Source organism: Stomoxys calcitrans, chromosome 5, assembly GCF_963082655.1.
Source record: "Stomoxys calcitrans chromosome 5, idStoCalc2.1, whole genome shotgun sequence".
NCBI classification, from domain to species: domain Eukaryota; kingdom Metazoa; phylum Arthropoda; class Insecta; order Diptera; family Muscidae; genus Stomoxys; species Stomoxys calcitrans.
In genome coordinates, this window is record NC_081556.1 from 27,703,707 (window position 1) to 27,721,782 (window position 18,076).

The 18,076-nt window shown below is 40.2% G+C and overlaps 2 protein-coding genes across 5 annotated transcripts; one reads left to right on the top strand and one right to left on the bottom strand.

Annotated features, from left to right (window-relative positions):
• The first annotated feature begins 90 nt into the window (after positions 1–90).
• LOC106085655 (alpha-tocopherol transfer protein) lies at positions 91–12,094 on the top strand. Of its 3 annotated transcripts, none has more exons than XM_013249981.2 (4): positions 91–420; positions 7,857–8,170; positions 11,208–11,580; positions 11,649–12,094. In XM_013249981.2, the coding sequence occupies exons 2-4, from the start codon at positions 7,872–7,874 to the stop codon at positions 11,901–11,903; spliced, it is 927 nt and encodes a 308-aa protein (XP_013105435.1). In that variant the 5' UTR covers positions 91–420; positions 7,857–7,871; the 3' UTR covers positions 11,904–12,094. The 3 variants fall into 3 exon arrangements, with proteins under 3 accessions (XP_013105435.1, XP_013105433.1, XP_013105434.1); XM_013249979.2 differs by having other exon boundaries at positions 91–404; XM_013249980.2 differs by lacking the exon at positions 91–420 and adding an exon at positions 7,497–7,593.
• On the bottom strand, positions 12,018–16,733 carry LOC106085656 (glutathione S-transferase theta-1). Of its 2 annotated transcripts, none has more exons than XM_013249982.2 (4): positions 16,503–16,733; positions 12,696–12,798; positions 12,310–12,629; positions 12,018–12,241 (listed from the first exon to the last, which is right to left on the bottom strand). In XM_013249982.2, exons 1-4 carry the CDS (start codon positions 16,615–16,617, stop codon positions 12,111–12,113), a joined length of 669 nt encoding a protein of 222 aa, XP_013105436.1. In that variant the 5' UTR covers positions 16,618–16,733; the 3' UTR covers positions 12,018–12,110. The 2 variants fall into 2 exon arrangements, with proteins under 2 accessions (XP_013105436.1, XP_013105437.1); XM_013249983.2 differs by lacking the exon at positions 16,503–16,733 and adding an exon at positions 12,901–13,682.
• Positions 16,734–18,076: the final 1,343 nt, after the last annotated feature.

Consider the following 18,076-nt stretch of genomic DNA (forward strand, 5'->3'; position numbering starts at 1 on the left):
GTAAATGTACGAATTTATTGTGAACACATATATGCATGTAGATATATATTTATGATATTCTATCTCTATATGTATATACACTTGTATTAGGGTTTTATCTATAACAGGCAGACACCACCTACCCGCCTTCACACAGAGGTGTACTTTTTAGTTGGATTTTTTGCTGCCTACCATGTCTACGTACCTGACGACTACCTGCCACTACCCATTTGGCTGGTTGAGGGGTCTAATGTTACCTTCGTTGCCCAACGAACCGTCAGTTCAACATTTGCAACGCAAGACGTTGCTTCTTCCACTACGCATCCTCATCGTGAATATTGCCTTTTTGTTATAAATTATACGGATTAACAAACACAGTGATAGTAATAAATTAAAAAAAAACACTTTTTGTCTTAAATAAACAAGTATGTGTCATCATGTGTAAGCACAATTATAGCTGTAATTAAAAAACAAAAATTATATAAATTAAGTGAAAGATACATTTTAAATGACAGGAAGTCGCCACAATATCTTCCTGAAGTTTTATTGAATGTGTTATAAAGTAATTACATTTTTAAGATCGTTTAAGTTGAAATATTGTAAATCTAAAGCTAAGCAAGATTCCTTAGTACTACACTCAAAGAAAAATCTGGTAGATACAAAAGACAATGCATACTTTAATTACAGAAGCTGTTGAAAAGATTCAAAACATTAAGGCTTCCCTGTGTTTTGTTTATTAACGATTTTCCCAATCTTAAGTCCATGTCGGATTTAGTCAACCGGTATAAATCAACATTTCAATGTCTTCCTTATTTAAACAGCAGCTACACTCACAGAAATATTCATGCAAGTGTGATAGACTGAAATGACATTCTTATTACAAATCCAAACTAAGGATATGCATAGACATTTTTATAACCTGCACCACAACTGTAGTACAGGGTATTATAGATTTGTGCATTTTTTTGCAACGCTAAAAAGGAGAAGAGCTAGACCCATTGATAACTATACCGATCGACTCAGAATCACTTTCTGATTCGATTTAGCCATGTCCGTCTGTGAGTCCATGTATTCATGTAATCAAGGTGCAGGTCGTATTTGTTGTCCGATTATCACGAAATTTTGCACATATCACTTTTCTGGCCCAAGCACAAACTCTATTGATTTTGAAAAAAATCGGTTCATATTTAGATATAGCTCCTATATATATCTTCCATCCGATATGGCTTTTTAAGGCTGTAGAAGCCACAGTTTTAGTCCGATCTTTACAAAATTTGGCATGGGGTGTTTTATTTGACGTCTACATATGTGTGCAAAATTTCATAAAAATCAAAATTTCAGATATAGCTCCCGTATATATGTATCGCCCGATTTGCACTTAAATGGCCGTAGTAGCTACAATATTCAACCGATCTGCACAAAATTTGGCATGGACTGTTTTGGTACTGATCTTAATATATCTGCAAATTTTCATTAAAATCGGTTTAGATTTAGATATAGCTCCCATATATATCTATCATCCGATTTGAACTATTAAATCTGTAGAAGCCACAATGCTGGTCCGATCTTTACCAAATTTGGTGTGGATCCGTTTTTGTAAAGTCTCAATGTATGTGCATCTTTACAAAATTTTGCATGAGGTGCTTTATTTGACGTCTTCATATGTGTGCAAAATTTCATGAAAATCGGTTTAGATTTAGATCGGTTTAGATTAAGATATCCATTCGATATGGCCTTTTAAGGCTGTAGAATCAAAAATTTTCGCCCGATTTTACATGAGACGTTTAAACTGACGTTCCAATACGTGCGCAAAATTTCATTAAAATCAGTCCTAATTTAGATATATATGGACTTTTATGGCAGTGAAAACCACAATTTTGGTCACATCTTAATGACACATACTGGGACGTCAATTTCTACGCGGCAGCCGGGCAATGGCAAAGGAAATGCTCCAATGTCTCATCATCTTCCCCGCATGTCCTGCACATGCTATAACTTGCCGCACCGATTTTACATAAGTGAGCTCGTAGTCCTATGTGTTCCGTTATGATACCAATAGCTATACTGACCTCCTTATTGCTTCCTGGATCTGGATCCCCCCATAGGATTTTCGCCGTCCTACCGACCGTTTCACTGTTCCACAATGTTGCATGCGCATTCATCACCCACTCCCTTAACTCGGACTGCGTCAACCCGAAAGGCTTCGGGTTAACCAAGTTTATTGACGGCAGTCCTCTGGCCTTCACCGCCAAATCGTCTGCCCTTTCATTTCCCCTTACTCCGTTATGGCCCGACAACCAACCGAAGCGGTTTTTTCCATCCTCAGAGAAGGCCTTAATCCCCTTCTTACACTGCAAGACTATTCGTGACTTTACCGTCCTGGTTTTTATTGCCCTTATGGCAATTTTGCTGTCGGTAAAGATGTTCACACTCGACGTCCTCGCGTTAGCACCACACCACTTAACGCATTCCGTGATCGCCCGGATCTCCGCCTTCAGAATCGTATTATGGTCAGTCAGTCTAAAACAGATCTCAGTCCCTGGGTTCTCAATGTATACCCACAGGCCCACTCTGTCCTCTAGCTTTGATCCATCCGTGTAACATGATCTTCTAGATGGCAATACTAGGGTTCCGTTAATCCAAGACTGTTCCGATGGCAGCAGTGCCTCGCACTCGACTTCAAGGTTCATCTCAGGTATCCGATCGGAAACCTCTTCCCTTCCTTTCAGGTTTCCTATCGTCGTCTAGATTATACCACGATAAAATGAGCTGCTCCCATCCTCAATCCATTCTCCCATCGCTGTAAGTCTCATAGCCGCAGTGGCTGCCTCTCACTTAATCTGTATGTCAATGGGTCGGATATCTAGAATAGTCTCCAGTGCCCTAGTGGGCGTGGTCCTCATCGCTTCGCAGAGAACAACATCTTCTCTGAACCTGTAGTATGGTCCTTATGTTGCACCTTTTCTCCATAGTAGTCCACCAAACTACTGAGGCGTTAGTAAGTATTGGTCTAATCACACTCCTGTAGAGCCAGTGGACTATCTTCGGATTCAGGCCCCATTTCGAGCCTACTGCCCGTCTACATAGTGCCCAACATCTGTGAGCCTTCTCAGTACGCTCCTGAATGTGACACTTCCAATTCAGTTTCCTGTCCAAGATCACACCTAAGTATTTGACCTTGTCAGATATCGAAATCATCTTATTGAGGAAACGTGGTGCGTTAAATTGGGTCACCTTCGTCTTCCTCATGAACAGGCATATTTCAGTCTTCTCTGGGTTATCATTGAGACCTCTGGGTCTAGCCTAGTCATATGCCATATGCAAGACCCTTTCGACCCTTCTACATAGCTCGTTCGGATCCTTACCCCTTAGAAGTATTATAACATCGTCTGCATAGCAGACTGGTTTAAATCCCTCCTCAGTCAGCATCCCTAATAGGTCATTAATGGTGGTCACCCATAGGTGTGGCGATAAAATGACCCCCCGGGGACGTGCCCGGACATCATGACAGTATTTCAGACCGATATTGTCATGATGTCCGATTTAGGGGTGTTAACGGGGGTGAGGTGGTCCCCTAGACACTTCGCCCTGAAAAAATATCAGCATCGTGTTCTTCTCTTAAATACCATTTATTTAAACCCCACATTGTCATTGGTTTAAGGGGAGTTTATGGGATGAGACGTCCTCAAACACTTGGTCCCAAAATTTGTACTCCGTGGGGGGTGTTTTGCGAATGAGGCGATGCCCTAAATACATGGTCACACATTTGGATATCAGATTCGTATTCTACTTCCAAATACCTTTACCATATTGCGATCGTCAGTAAATAATTGCAGTTTGTGGGGTGTTTTGGGGAAGGGATAGACCCCACAAAATTGGTCCCGAAGTGGGTTTTGAAGTTACGAATTCATTCGTGGTGCCAAACCATCCATCGGTCTGTGGTAAGTTATGCAGCACCAGTGTGGTCCTTTCAGCTTTGTAACACGCAGTGGAATAATATATTGATCTGTCAGAATGACGCCTCCGGCTGTCTCCTCAGTTCTCATGTGGACCACCTCCATCAGGAGACAAAGATCCTACCAGTGCGAAGACTAACTACATGCATTCTAAGCAAAACCTTTTGGGCTGTTGTCGCAGGCGGTGGATACCGATCATCTTGTGGATCGGAATCCACCTCCCAGAAGCCTTATGGTAGATCTATATGATCTAGAGCGTGAGTTTCAGCGCTATGAGAGAGAACCTCTAGATCAAGCGGGTCTAGACAACATTCATGCAGCCATGGTAGCAGATGCAGTAAATAGCTACCGGGTGATTGTAGTCCTTGGAGAACGACCATCTCCAGTAGCACCTGAAGAAATTGACTTCCCCCGGCAAACCAGAGTAGTTCTGGCTCAATTTTGTGCCGGCAGATGCGGCCGCCTCAATTCCTACAGAGCAATGATTGATGCAAACGTTCAAGATCTATGTCCCACTTGTGACCGGGAACCACACGACACACGTCACCTGTTTAGCTGCCCAACCAGACCCAGTTCCCTCTGGACACAGCCCATCTTACTCGCAGAGTTCCTGGATCAACAGAATCAAGCAGACGAAGGATAGAACGCAACAAAGAGCTACAACAACAACAACAACATGGACCGATGCAGTCTATATTCGACACGATATTTAGAGCGCATAGAATAAATCACTGAGCAAAATTTCAGCTAAGTCTGATAAGAATTAAGTCCTCTAAAGGCTCATGAAATAAAATCGGAAGATCGGTTTATATGGGAGCTATAGCAGATTATGAACCGTTTCATACCATATTTGGCACGTTTGTTGAAGGTTATGGATACAGTGGCTGTGCCAAATTGCAGCAATATCGGAAGAATTACGTCCTTCAGAGGCTCAAGAAGTAAAATGGGGAGAACGGTTTATATGGGAGCTATATCAAGTTTTGGGCCAATTTAAACCATACTTGGCACGTAACTTGGAGGTCATTGTGCAAAATTTCAGGAAAATCGGATAAGAATTGTGCCTTAAAGAGGCTTAAGACGTAAAATCTGGAGATTGGTTTATATGGGAGCTATGGACCATTTAAAATCCTAACCGACCTACACTAATAGGAAGTGTTTGTGTAAAATTTGAAGTGCCTAGCTTTATTATTTCGAAAGTTAGCGTGCTTAGACAGACAGACGGACGGACATAGCTAGATCGTCTTAAAATGTCAAGACGATCAATAACATATATATTTTATAGGGTATTAGATCAATATTTCGTGGTGTTACAAATGGAATAGCGAAATTAGTATACCCCCATCCTATGGTCCCGTGCGGCCCCGTCTAGCCTGAATCTTTCCCAAGGTCCAAAAAAGGTCTCAGTGCGTTCATTCCAAATCTCGCTCTCCGAGACAACGAGGCCCAAGTCGTCAATGAATAATGACCCCACATAAACCTAATTCGTAGTGTCAACAGCTTTGCCATGCTTGTAATCTCGAGCTGTACCATAGAGTTTGCAAACTACGAGAGACGCCAGCTTACAGCTAAAGGCTTGAACCTTCTCGACTATGCTGCAGAGCTTCCCCCTTTTCCCCCATATAACTACATGTCACCAGGTCTTGGAGAAGGCCAAAGAAACACATACCAACTCTACCTTATGGTGGTATGGTAGGACGCCGTAGGGATGAGGGCGCGTGCGAAAGAGTTCGAGAAGGTCAAGAGACTGGCATGCGTCGGGATCACAGGGGCGCAGAGATCCTTACCGCAGGAAGGCCTGGAGGCGATGCTTGATATTCAGCCCATTGGGGCCTATATTTGGAATTGCCCCGCCAGGGTCGCGCTATTGCCGAGAGAGCTCGGCATGCTGAAGGAGGTTGGTTGCGGCCCTGCTCGATTCCTGGCGATATGGATACGGAGGGTAGACTGAGGAGGATCTCCGACTACCGGGCTCCTCCGCCGACTGGTGTGAAGGCATTCGCGATTCGTTTTCCTGAGAGGGACGAATGGAGGGCGGATGGTGTACTTGATGAGGATGAGACTTCAATCAACACAGATGGCTTCAAGATGGAGTCGGGGACTGGATTAAGAGGAACGAATGGAGGTCGGATGGTGTACTTGAGGAGGATGAGACCTCGAACTACACAGATGGCTCCAAGATGGAGTCAGGGTCTGGATTGGGTGTCTACCCTGATCAATATCAGTATGTCTCTGAGACTGCCGGACGAGTGTATAGTCTTTCAGGCAGAGGTCTGTGCCATTGCAGTGTGCCATAGGCCTCATGGCGGCGCGCATCGGGATGCCGCACAATGACTTCTGTAGGAGTTGCCTCGATGAGGATGAGAATATTGATCACTTGCTGTGTTCCTGTCCGGGTCTGCAGAGACGTAGGCTCTCCTTTCTGGGGAGTCGTTTCTTCTGCGATCTGGATGAACTTGCAAACGTACCTCTGGTATCTCTTCCGAGGTTTGTTGAGGGAATAGGATGGTTCCGACGGGGGAGGGGTGGCACAAGCTCTGGCGTAGATAGATTAGTAATTGCGTACCTCTGGTATCTCTCCTGAGGTTTGTTGAGGGAGCAGGATGGTTCCGACGGGGGTTGCCACAAGCTATGGCATAGGTAGATCCCTGCTTGCGTAGAGACTTGCGGTTCTTCACCTCCCGCTCAGGTTTTTCCACTTCTCCTGTCTTTTTCTTTTATTCGTGTATAACCTCTAGTACGAGGTCTCACATTTTCCTTATTCTTCCCTTTCTCTCTCTCTAGGGTCCCACAATGGGCCAAACTGGCCTCCGAGTGAACTCACCTTTGGTGGGCGACCCATTCAACCTAACCTTACCTACCTTATGGGCTTGATAATCTAAGTAGAACTAGCCGTGAGCGTCCCTCGGTATGTCGAAACCAAGTTACTTCTTATGAATGTAGATCGTTGGGGATTCCTAATGGTCAATATGAGTTAAGATTTGGATATAGCCTCAATTTTTGTTCTAATTGGATGCAATTTGATTTGTCAATTACTTGTATGCCCTTAAACATTACACCAAAAAAATAGGTACATAAATAGATTTAGCCACATATGAACCCATCCCCCATAATGACTTCTTAAATTTCGTAATTTTCGTTGAATTTGGTTGAAATTAGGTAAGTAATCTATTTTTTTTGAAGAACATAAGGATAGGTCTTCAAAAATAGATGGACTTATAAATAGATAAATATAAATATATTAATAATAACCCCATACCTATCAACAACTGCATTTTTGTCAGTTTCCTGTGAACTTTGAATTATAAACGATATTTCCCTTCGCTGTTCTAAACACGATCCTCAACTCACTCAATCAAAATACATTATAATTTTGCCAGACAACAGGTGTTAAGGGGTAAGACATTAGCCACCTCAATGAGAACGCAGGTGAGGTGAGTGGGTGAGTGTTCTAATTTTCCCCCACTGTTATTTAGATAAGTTTAAGTTTTATCAATTCTATGGCAAATTTGTATGTTTGTAGGCAATGCGCGCGCTAACGATGACAAGTTACTAAATTTATTTCTGTTCGTGAAATTGATTCACAAGCCTTAGAGTGACGCCGCGAAAACAAACGCCAAATGGAAAATAAATTAAACTAGTTAGCCAAGGGGAAGTTTCGGTATGTCTTTTTCCCCAGTATGAGTAACTATGATAAACACACATTTTTTCTATTACGAAATTCAAATAGATTTGGTGTTAGAAAGCCAAGGCCTTTAACTACACTCAGTGTTTTCATAATCGACCCATATTTTGTACTATCCTATCAATGACATTGTCGCTTAACGTTCACCCAGTCACTCATTCACTCAATGCTTAATGACTTTTAATCGATCATTTACTTATATGGTATCATTTTATTTATTTATTTTATTTTTTTTCCAGCCAAAACAGAAAAACATGTCAAAAATCCGCCCTTTATCTGATCAATTAGCTGAGAATGCAAAACGCGAACTGGGTGAAGTTCCCGAACGCATTGATTCGGATATTGCAATGCTACGAGAGTGGATCTGCAAACAGCCACATTTAAAAGCACGCACAGATGATCAATTATTGGTGGCATTTTTGCGTGGGTGTAAATACAGTCTAGAAAAGGCCAAACACAAAATTGATTGCTTCTATGCAATGCGTAATGCGGTGCCAGAATTATATAAAAATCGTTTTGTGAATGATAAATCCATTGCTATACTGAGACAAGGGTAAGTAAGCAAGAATTGATTATGTTTGCACTCACGAAAAAATGTTAGTTAAATTAGCAGCCAAAGGAAATGTAGACTAATAAGTTTTGTCGAATTCAAACGAACTGTGTTCTGCGTCGGACATCCCAAACTCTGCACCACGGTCATCTTCGAATTCTAATGAATCGAACAGATTTTATTGACATTCGGAAAGTCTTCCGCTGTTCCTCAACGGAATGATTATGGGAACTTTTTCAAATAGAAAGAATAGAGTTTGACTTTTTACAGAAATAAAATAAAATTAAAATTTTAGAATGTTTTCTTTGCAGTAATAGTTTTAAGAAAATCTTTAATCTGTATATATACTCGTATAGTCGTATGGAGACCACCGTAGCGCAGAGGTTAGCATGTCTGCCTATGACGCTGGGCTCGGATCCTGGCGATAACATCAGCAAAAAATTTTCAGCGGTTGTTATCCCCTTCTAATGCTGTCGACATTTTTGAGGTAATTTGCCATTAAAAAACTTCTCCCCAAATAGGTGTCGCATTATGGCACGCCATTTGGACTCGGCTACAAGAAAAGGCCGCCCATGTTCCTTAATGGAATGTTCATGGGCAAATTTTGAAATTTAATCTTATATGTAAAATTGAATTTGTGTTTGTTTGTTTGTTCCGTATACACCGATTACCTTAAAATTTTCACAGATTGTGTAGGTTGGTCTGGAAGGAAACATAGGCTATATAATTTTTTGATATCGGTCGGGGACCCTCCCCCTTACCCCAAAAGCACTACCCAAAAATAAAAGTGGACCGATCGGGACAATATGGGACTCAAATGAAAGGTATTCAGGAGTAGAGAACGAATTTCTTATTAAAAATTAGGTCCAAGTAACTGGGGGGCGCCCCAACCCCAAAACCCCCTAAAATAGTTTTTTTGGACGATCATGACAATATGGGACGCAAATAAAAGGTATTCGGGAGTAGATTGCGAATATGGTCAGGAAATAGAAATAGGCTTTATAGTTTGTTGATTTCGGAAGAGGGCGGAACCTTCCCCTTTACCCAAAAACAACCAAACCAAAATCAAAAGTGAACCGATCGGGACAATATAGGTATCAAATAAAAGGTATTGGAAAATAGCATACGAACATGGTATTAAAAATTGGATCTAAGTACCCATCGGGCCACCCTAATCCTAAAATTCCCCTCAAACAGACATATTGGGCGTTCATTTCAATATGGGTTTCAAATGAAAGGTATTCGGGAGTAGATTACGAATCTGACATACAAAACCAGATGGAAGTATAGAGGGTCCCACTTCCCTCCAAAAAGGCTTTAAATGGGCATATCATCATGACTATATGTGACTCGGGTTTTTTGTTTGTTCCGTAGAATCAAAAACGGCTGAACCGATTTTCTTAAAATTTTCACAGATTGTGTAAGTTTGCCTGGAAGGAAACATAGGCTATATAATTTTTAGATATCGGATGGAGGCGGTCCCTCCCCCTTACCTAAAAACCCCATCCAAAACCAAAAGTGGGCCGATAGGCACAATATGGGTATCAAATGAAAGGTTTTGGAGACTAGTAAGCGAATATCGTATTAAAATTTGCGTCCAAGTACCCAGCGGGCCTCCCAACCCAAAAACTCCTCTAAACAGATATATTCGACGTTCATGTCAATATGGGCCTCAAATGAAAAGTATTCCACAGTAGATAACAAATATGGCATAAAAAATTAGGTCCAAGTAATGGGAGGTCGCCCCACCCACAAGTACCCCCAAATGGGCATATTAGCCGACCATGTCTATATGGGACTCAAATGAAAGTTTTACCCATAAGCAAGCCCATAAGGGGCAAACTTCTAACTTATCAATGAGTGCAGTCCGATTCAATTTTAAGCTCAATGACCTACACTAATAGCAAGAAATTGTTCAAAATTTAAAGCGTCTAGCTTTACTGCTTCAAAAGTTAAGGGTTAAACAGATAACGAAAACGCAAAAAACTTCAAACGGATATACATATGAACCGAAAGGGTCAATATGGGACGCACAAGAAAGGTATGAGGAAGTAGATTAGGAAACTTGTATAAAAATTTTTGGGTTAAGTGTCAAGGGGGCCGCCTCACCCCAAAAACCATCAAAAACGGACACGCTCGGGGCAATATGGGAAACGAGAGTTATTTGAGGATACGAAAATCAATTCAATTCTCAGGGAGGCGCCCCACCCCAAAATTATTCCGCAAATGGACATATAAACCCAACGGGATAATATCAGGTTCTAATGAAAGGTATTTGAGAGTTAAAAACCAATATAAATTATTTTAAGTTAAAGCTCATTAAGTTCGCTGGGTCGAATCTTAAGCGCTCCACAATGGATCGCACGTGACAAGTTCTTTGAAAGATTTTTTTAAAATATATAAGAGCTATATGAAATTATAGACCGAAATGAGCCATACTTGTCATGGCTGTTTCAAGTCATAGAAAAATACCACTTCCAAAGTCAAATCGGATAAGAATTTCGCCCTCCAGAAGCTCAAGATGTCAAATCAGAAGAACGGTTTATTTGACAGCTATATCAGGTTACGAATGTATGACGGATTAGTTTGTAGGGCAGCTATATAAGGTTATAGACTGATTTTAACCATACTTGGCACAGTTGTTGGATGTCGTAACAAAACGCAAGTTGCAAAATTTTGGCCAAATCGGAAAAGACTATACCAAAATATGAACCGATTTGGCCCATTTGCAATCCCACCTGACCTACACTAATAATAAGTATTTGCGCAAAATTTCAAATTTCAAACTTCGCTCCTTTGAAAGTTGGCGTGCTTTTGACAGACAGACGGACGGACATGGGTAGGTCAACTTAAATGTCACGACGATTAAGAATATATAGACTTTATGGGGTCTTACATAAACATTTCGAGGTGTTACAAAGGTACAATTAGCACCAAGTCAAAAGGGGTCCGCAAACACTTTAGTGTGTCGCCAGGCACACCGGGCATTGGAATAGCAATTTCACTTGAATAACTTTTTTCTTTTTATTTTTTTTTACAGCTGTTTATTGCGCTTACCCAAACCATTGACCGAAGCAGGCCCCCGTATACACATATCACGATATGGTTACTATAATACGGACAATCATAGCCTGGCTGATGTTGTTAAATTGAGCACGATGCTGGGAGAGATACAATTTCGTGAAGATGATAATGCTATGGTAATGGGTTTTGTAGAAATTATCGATCTCAAGGATGTTTCCGCAGGCCACATTTTCCAATTTGATGCTGTGCTGGTTAAAAAACTTGCCGTCTTGGGCGATAAAGCATGGCCTTATAGGCCTAAGGGGTTTCACTTTGTTAATGCTCCCACAGGTACCGAAAAATTACTAGCCATTGCCAAAAGTTTAATGAGCGATAAAATTAAACAGAGAGTGAGTATATCAACTATTGAGTTTCAAGTAATCAAAAATCTTCTAATGCTTTTGCTTTGTACATTTAGTTCCACATTCATTCCAAATATGAATCATTATATCAGTATATTCCTCAAGAATGCTTGCCGGCTGAATATGGTGGTAGCAATGGTACTATTGCAGATGTCGTCAACACCTGGGAAAAGAAATTATTAGAATACAAAGCATACTTCGATGAAGAAGTCGAGTATTGTACAAATGAAAAACTACGTCCTGGCCGACCGCTCAACTCAGAGTCACTCTTTGGCATTGATGGCTCGTTTAGGAAACTGGATATTGACTAATGCAGTGTATAGTTTGTTAGATGGCACTTGAATTCGTGCAAAGGATTTTAATAGTTTAATTTTAGGCAAGGCCTTAGACATGACACATAAAACAAGTTGATTAATAATATTAATTTAATAAATGCAAAAATCTTTTACGTTTTTCTCAAAATACTTCAAGGGTATTTTTTGTAATAAGACTAAATTTTTAAGTCTAGAAGTTTTTTTTCAAAGTTTTTTAGCAAAATTGTTGACATATTTATGACCTTCATCATAAAATGGGTTGGCTTCTTCCCGCACTCTTGCTAGCCATGATGAAATGTTTGGAAATTTCTCGGATACATCATATTTCGCAAGTTCTGTGAAGTTATAATTTAAAACGAAATGTTAAATCCGTTTAATATTATGTGTACTTATAAGTACTTACTGATTTGTTCAATTTCACAAGCTCCAAATAAATCAGCCACTGATAATTTACTGCCCGATACGAAGTCCGAATTTTTCAACCAAATTTTGTCCACTAACTTAAGGCTATTCTCCATATCTTCTTGAAGTTTTGTTAATTTCTTAACGGATGGTACTTCTGCCAGTCCAGATATAGGATAAAGCCATAAATGCACAAAATAGGTAGAGCAGCCATAACGTAAACCAACATGTTGCCATTCCAAAAATTCGTCAACCTTTGCACGATTCGTAATGTCCTTGGGGTACAACTGCTCACTAAACTCTCCTTTTTTGGCCAAATATCTGAACATTTTTAACAATTTCAAATTGAAATAAGTGATTCGTTCATAGTGGTAAAAGTTAACTCACCTTAAAATCGCTATAGATTCGCTCAAATGAAAATCTCCATCGACAATACAAGGCAGTTTTTGAAGACGATTAATTTTTTTAAACTCTTCAGAACGATGTTCCACTAGGAGGGATCGGGAAGAAACATTATTGCAATTATTTGAAATATAAGTTAAGAGTTTTCCTATAACTACTTGACAACTTTTAATTTAATTTGTAAACTTACTCTTACACTAATCAACGAACTGTCACTATTAAAGTACACGAACGAACATCGTCTGCACATCATAAAAATCTACTACCGAAATTCGGAGTCAGTGACCGCTACTTTAAGAGCGTTCATCATCTTCAGGAACGATGGCTTCGTCAATAAGCAAAATATGCGTTATTGGTCATCTATATGAGATTTACGAATCAACACTACATCCAAAAAATATAACTGTTTGATGCGGTTTGCATGCCGGTGGCGTCATTGGGCCATACTCCTTCGACAACGATGCCAATCGTCACGTTACTGTGAATGGACAACGCTACAGCACCATGCTCACTGATTATTTTTGGCCTGAATTCGAAGATGTGGATCTGGACAACATGTGATTTCAACAGAAAGATGCCACAAGCCACACAGCACACGTTATAATCGATTTATTGAAAATTAAGTTTCGTGAGCGTGTTATCTCAAGAAATGGCCCAGCAATTGGCTGCTTCGTCGTGCGATTTGACACCTATAGGCTATTTTCTTTGGTCTACGTCAAGTCATTGATCTATGCCAACAAGCCGACGATGTTGGAACAGCTTAGAGCCCACATTTAACGGGACATAGTGCCCGTTTCGAGTACAACGTATTGACAGATGCAAACGTGCCCGCGTTATGGACGAAGTCGAATTCCATTCATAAATGTTTTAAATGCACTTCAAGCCAATAATAAAGTTTTTGAAATATCCCAAAAGGTTTGCGTTTTATTTAAAAAGAAAGTGGTTAAGTGCTTATTAGAAAACCCAAAATACAATATATAAAAACTTATGAAAATATTTTATATATAGATATATATATATATATTTTCAATGTGCGAATTGAGCTTCTTTTATTACCAACGTCTTTATGGTAGAACTAGCTGAAACCCGGCCCGCTCCGCTGCGCCTTCATTCACACCACGAGAAAAAATATGTTTTTTACTTTATACCATATGCATCTCCCAATACAATTAGTTATCTACAATACTTCCAAAAACACACCCTTTATATGTACCTCATATAGCCAAGATTGGCAAATATTCCCATTTGATATTGTCAAGATCTCCAAAAAGCCCATTTGACTTATTTTTCGGGTCGGTGCGACCCCCTAGGTACTTGGACCAAATTTTTAATATAAAATTTGTACTCTACTCTCGAATGTCTTCCTTTTAGATCCCATATTGTCCTCATCGTCCCACTTTTGATTTTTTGTGGTGCTTTTGGGGTAAGGGGGAGAGTCCGCCCCCTTCCGATATCAACAAATTCTATCTACTTTCTAATACCTTTCATTTGAGTCCCTTATTGTCCTGATCGGTCCACTTTTATTTGTAGGTAGTGCTTTTGGGATAAGGGGGAGGGTCCCCCCTTCCAGACAATATTCGTAATCTACTCCCTAATACCTTTCATTTGAGCCCAATATTGTTGCTATCGTCCAATATGCCTATTGAATATTAAAAAATTATGTACCCTGTTATTCCTTCCAGACCAACCAGACAATCTGGGAAAATTTCAAGAAATACGGTTCGGCCGTTTTCAAGTCTATTCGGAACAAACTAACAAACAGACACAAACACACTTTGAATTTTATATAATAGACTAGCTGTACCCGGCCCGCTCTGCGACGCTTTCATTAGCACCACGCGAAAAATAAGTTTCTTACTTACTACCATATGTATCTCCCCACTACAATTTGTTTATTTACTACCAAATACCTTTTTTTGAACCAGCGAATACCTTTTATTTAAGTCCCATATTATCATGTTCGTGTAATATGCCTTCTTGGAACGGTTTTGGTTGTTCACCCAATTTTTGATATTCGATAATCATACATGTACTCTACTCTCAAATACCTTTTCAATAGAGTCCCATATTGTCCCGATCGGTCCACATTTGATTTTGGGCTGTTCTTTTGGTGCGGTTTGGGCTTGGGGCGGCGCCCTAGGTACTTGAATTAAATTTCTGACGTCATATTCGTATTCTACTCCCGAATACCTTTCATTTTAACTCCATATTGTCCCGGTTCCATATTGATTTTGGGCACTACTTTCGCGGCGGCTTCCTAGATACTTGGATCCAATTTAGTATATCATATTCATACTCTACTCCCGAATACCTTTCATTTGAGGCCCGATAAGTCCACTTTGATTTTTGAGCGGTTTGGGCTTGGGACGACTGTCCCAAGGTACTTGGACCCAATTTTAAATATCACATTCATACTCTACTCTCAAATACCTTTCATTTAAATCTCATATTGTTTTATACCAGCTTCGTATTTTTGGGGTACCATGTGGCATACAAAATTTCGCTTAAATCGGTGCACCCATCTCTGAGATCTGGCGTTTTTGAAAATTGGGGAAAGGGGGAGGGCCCGACCCCCCTTCGGATATCCCCCAATTTCTAGGGGAATGGGTTTAATGAAGCACTCCCTAAATATCGCATTGACCAACGAGCCATGTTAAACCTTCTCTAACAAGTGGTGTCGCTAAGCGGCACGCCTTTCAAACTCGACCTAAAAAGGGAGGCCCATATCATTGAGCTAAAACTTGAATAGGACGACACTCTTTAATAAGAGAGCAATATCCCCTATTCCTTAATGGAATGTTCATGGGAAAAAATTTATGTATGTAATAATAACAAGTTAAAGCGTGCTAAGTTCGGCCGGGCTGAATCTTGGGAACCCACCATTATGGATTCTGATAAAAATTTATACAAAATAAATCTATTTGAAGTTGAATCTTATTCTACATATCAAACTTCTGTCAAACAAGCAAAAATGAAAGCTTCTAGAAGCCGAATAAGGATGACCCGGAGATCGGTTTATATGGGAGCTATGTCAAGTTATAGAACAATTTGGAGCGTATTTGGCACAGTTTTTAGAAGTCGTAACAGAACTCCACATGCAAAATTTCAGCCAAATCGGACAAATATTGCGGCATGAATGACCAAAGAAGTGAAATCGGTAGATCGGTTTATATGGGAGCTTTATCAGGTTTAGACCGATTTGGACCGTACTTGACACAGTTGTTGGAAGTCACAACAAAACACTACATGCTCAATTTCAGCCAAGTCGGACAAAAATTCCGCCTTGTAAGTGCTCAAGGAGTCAAATCGGGAGATGGGTTTATATGGGAGCTATATCAGGTTATAGACTGATTTAGACCGTACTTGGTACAGAAAACTATGGACATGGCTAGATCGACTCAGAACGTCGAGAGGATCAAGAATATATATACTTTATGGGGTCTTAGACAAATATTTCGAGGTGTTACAAACGGAATGACTAGATAAGTATACCCCCATCCCATGTTAAGGGGTATAAAAAGATGTATAAGGTAATGAAAAGTCAAAATAATGGCACGACACAAGCTATCAAGATTAACTTCGTTGCTTTACACACGTTGCAAGATTAACTTCGTTGCTTTACACACACATCACTCACATATCTTGCTTACCCCTTGATTTGTCTTTTCAATTTTCTCTGGGCCCTTTGAAACCTCAAATCCGGTCACGATTCAGTATACACACTAAATAGTGCTATTGTTTATCATCTTCAACCCTTCCCCCACTACGAAAACAAAACTAAAATGCACTTACATTTTCTTAGAGCCACCGGCCGGTCTTCATATGGAATTTTACTCATTTTTAATGCAATCCACATGGCTCTGGAGGGTTGCGACATTAAATCATAATAAAATTTCACTTTACACATTATATTTGATCGATTTTTTCACTTAAATGTTTGTTATTTACTTTTGTTTTCTTTAAACAAATAAAAACTCTTCTTGGTGCCGCCGTTGACGTAGACGATCAGCATTCATTTGTTATGTTTTTTTGTGATCGTATGGTGGGCGTCTGGGGCGCAAGACAAAAGCTTTTCTAAAAAGATGTTGCCAGATGTTGACGATTTTAAAATAAGGAAATTTGGTAAAAGTAGGTATTGGCAGCATTCATACTGAAATATAAGGGGAAACACAACATCGAAGTCACAATTGCCGCCATGGAGAGCAGTAACAAGTGACAATGTGCTAAGTTCGGCCGAACTGAATCTTGAGAACCCAGTCGTCGGGGGAAGAGTTGAGCAAAATGTTGGCAAGATTAGTCAAAACAAGTAATAGCGTAATAAGCGTAAGGCCGGGCCGAATCTTATATACCCTCCACAAAGAATAATGAATAAGAATATATAGCAAGTTATAGTCTGATTCGGATCATAAATGAATTGAATGCTGAACATTGTAGAAGTCATTGTGTAATATATCAGTTCATTCGGATAAGAATTGCGCCTTGAAGGGGCTCAAGAAGCAAAATCGGGAGATCGGTTTATATGGGAGGTGTATTAAGCTATAGATCGATTCAGACCATATTGGACGCGTATGTTGAAAGTCGTGGGAGAAGCCGTTGTACAAAATTTCTGCAAAATCAGATAAGAATTGCGCCCTCTCGAGACTCAAGAAGTCAAGATCCCAGATACGTTTATATAGCAGCAATATCAGGTTATGTACCGATTTGCTTCATACTTAGCACTGTACAAAACACCTTATGCAAACATACATACATAACAATCCCATGGCAGCCGGTTGTACGTACCGGATTGACCCGATGGAATCCTCCATCGGCAAGGGCTGCCGTCTCGGTGTAAAACACACTGCTACAACAACAACAACAACAAAACACCTTATGCAAAATTTCAGCCTTATCGGATGAGAATTGTGCCCTCTAGTGGCTCAAAAAGTCAGGATCCAAGATCGGTTTATATGGCAGCTATACCAGGTTATGAACCGATTTGAATGGTACTTAGCACAGTTGTTGAAAGTGGCTAGCTTTACTCCTACGAAAGTTATGGTGCTTTCGAAAGACAGACGGACGGACAGACATGGCTAGATCAACTTAAAATGACATGACGATCAAGAATATATATATGCTTTACGCTTATTTCGAGGTGTTACAAACAGAATGGCGAAATTAGTATACCCAATGCTATGGTGGAGGGTATAAAATGCTCTTGCAATGGCCCTTGGAGTGGAAATCGATATACATATATGACAGCTATATCTAAATCTGGGCCGATTTCTATGAAATTCACCAGTAATGTCGAGAGTCATAAGAAAATCCTTCCTGCCAAATTTCGAGAGAATCGATTAACAAATTAACTCTTTATTGCAATATTTCTC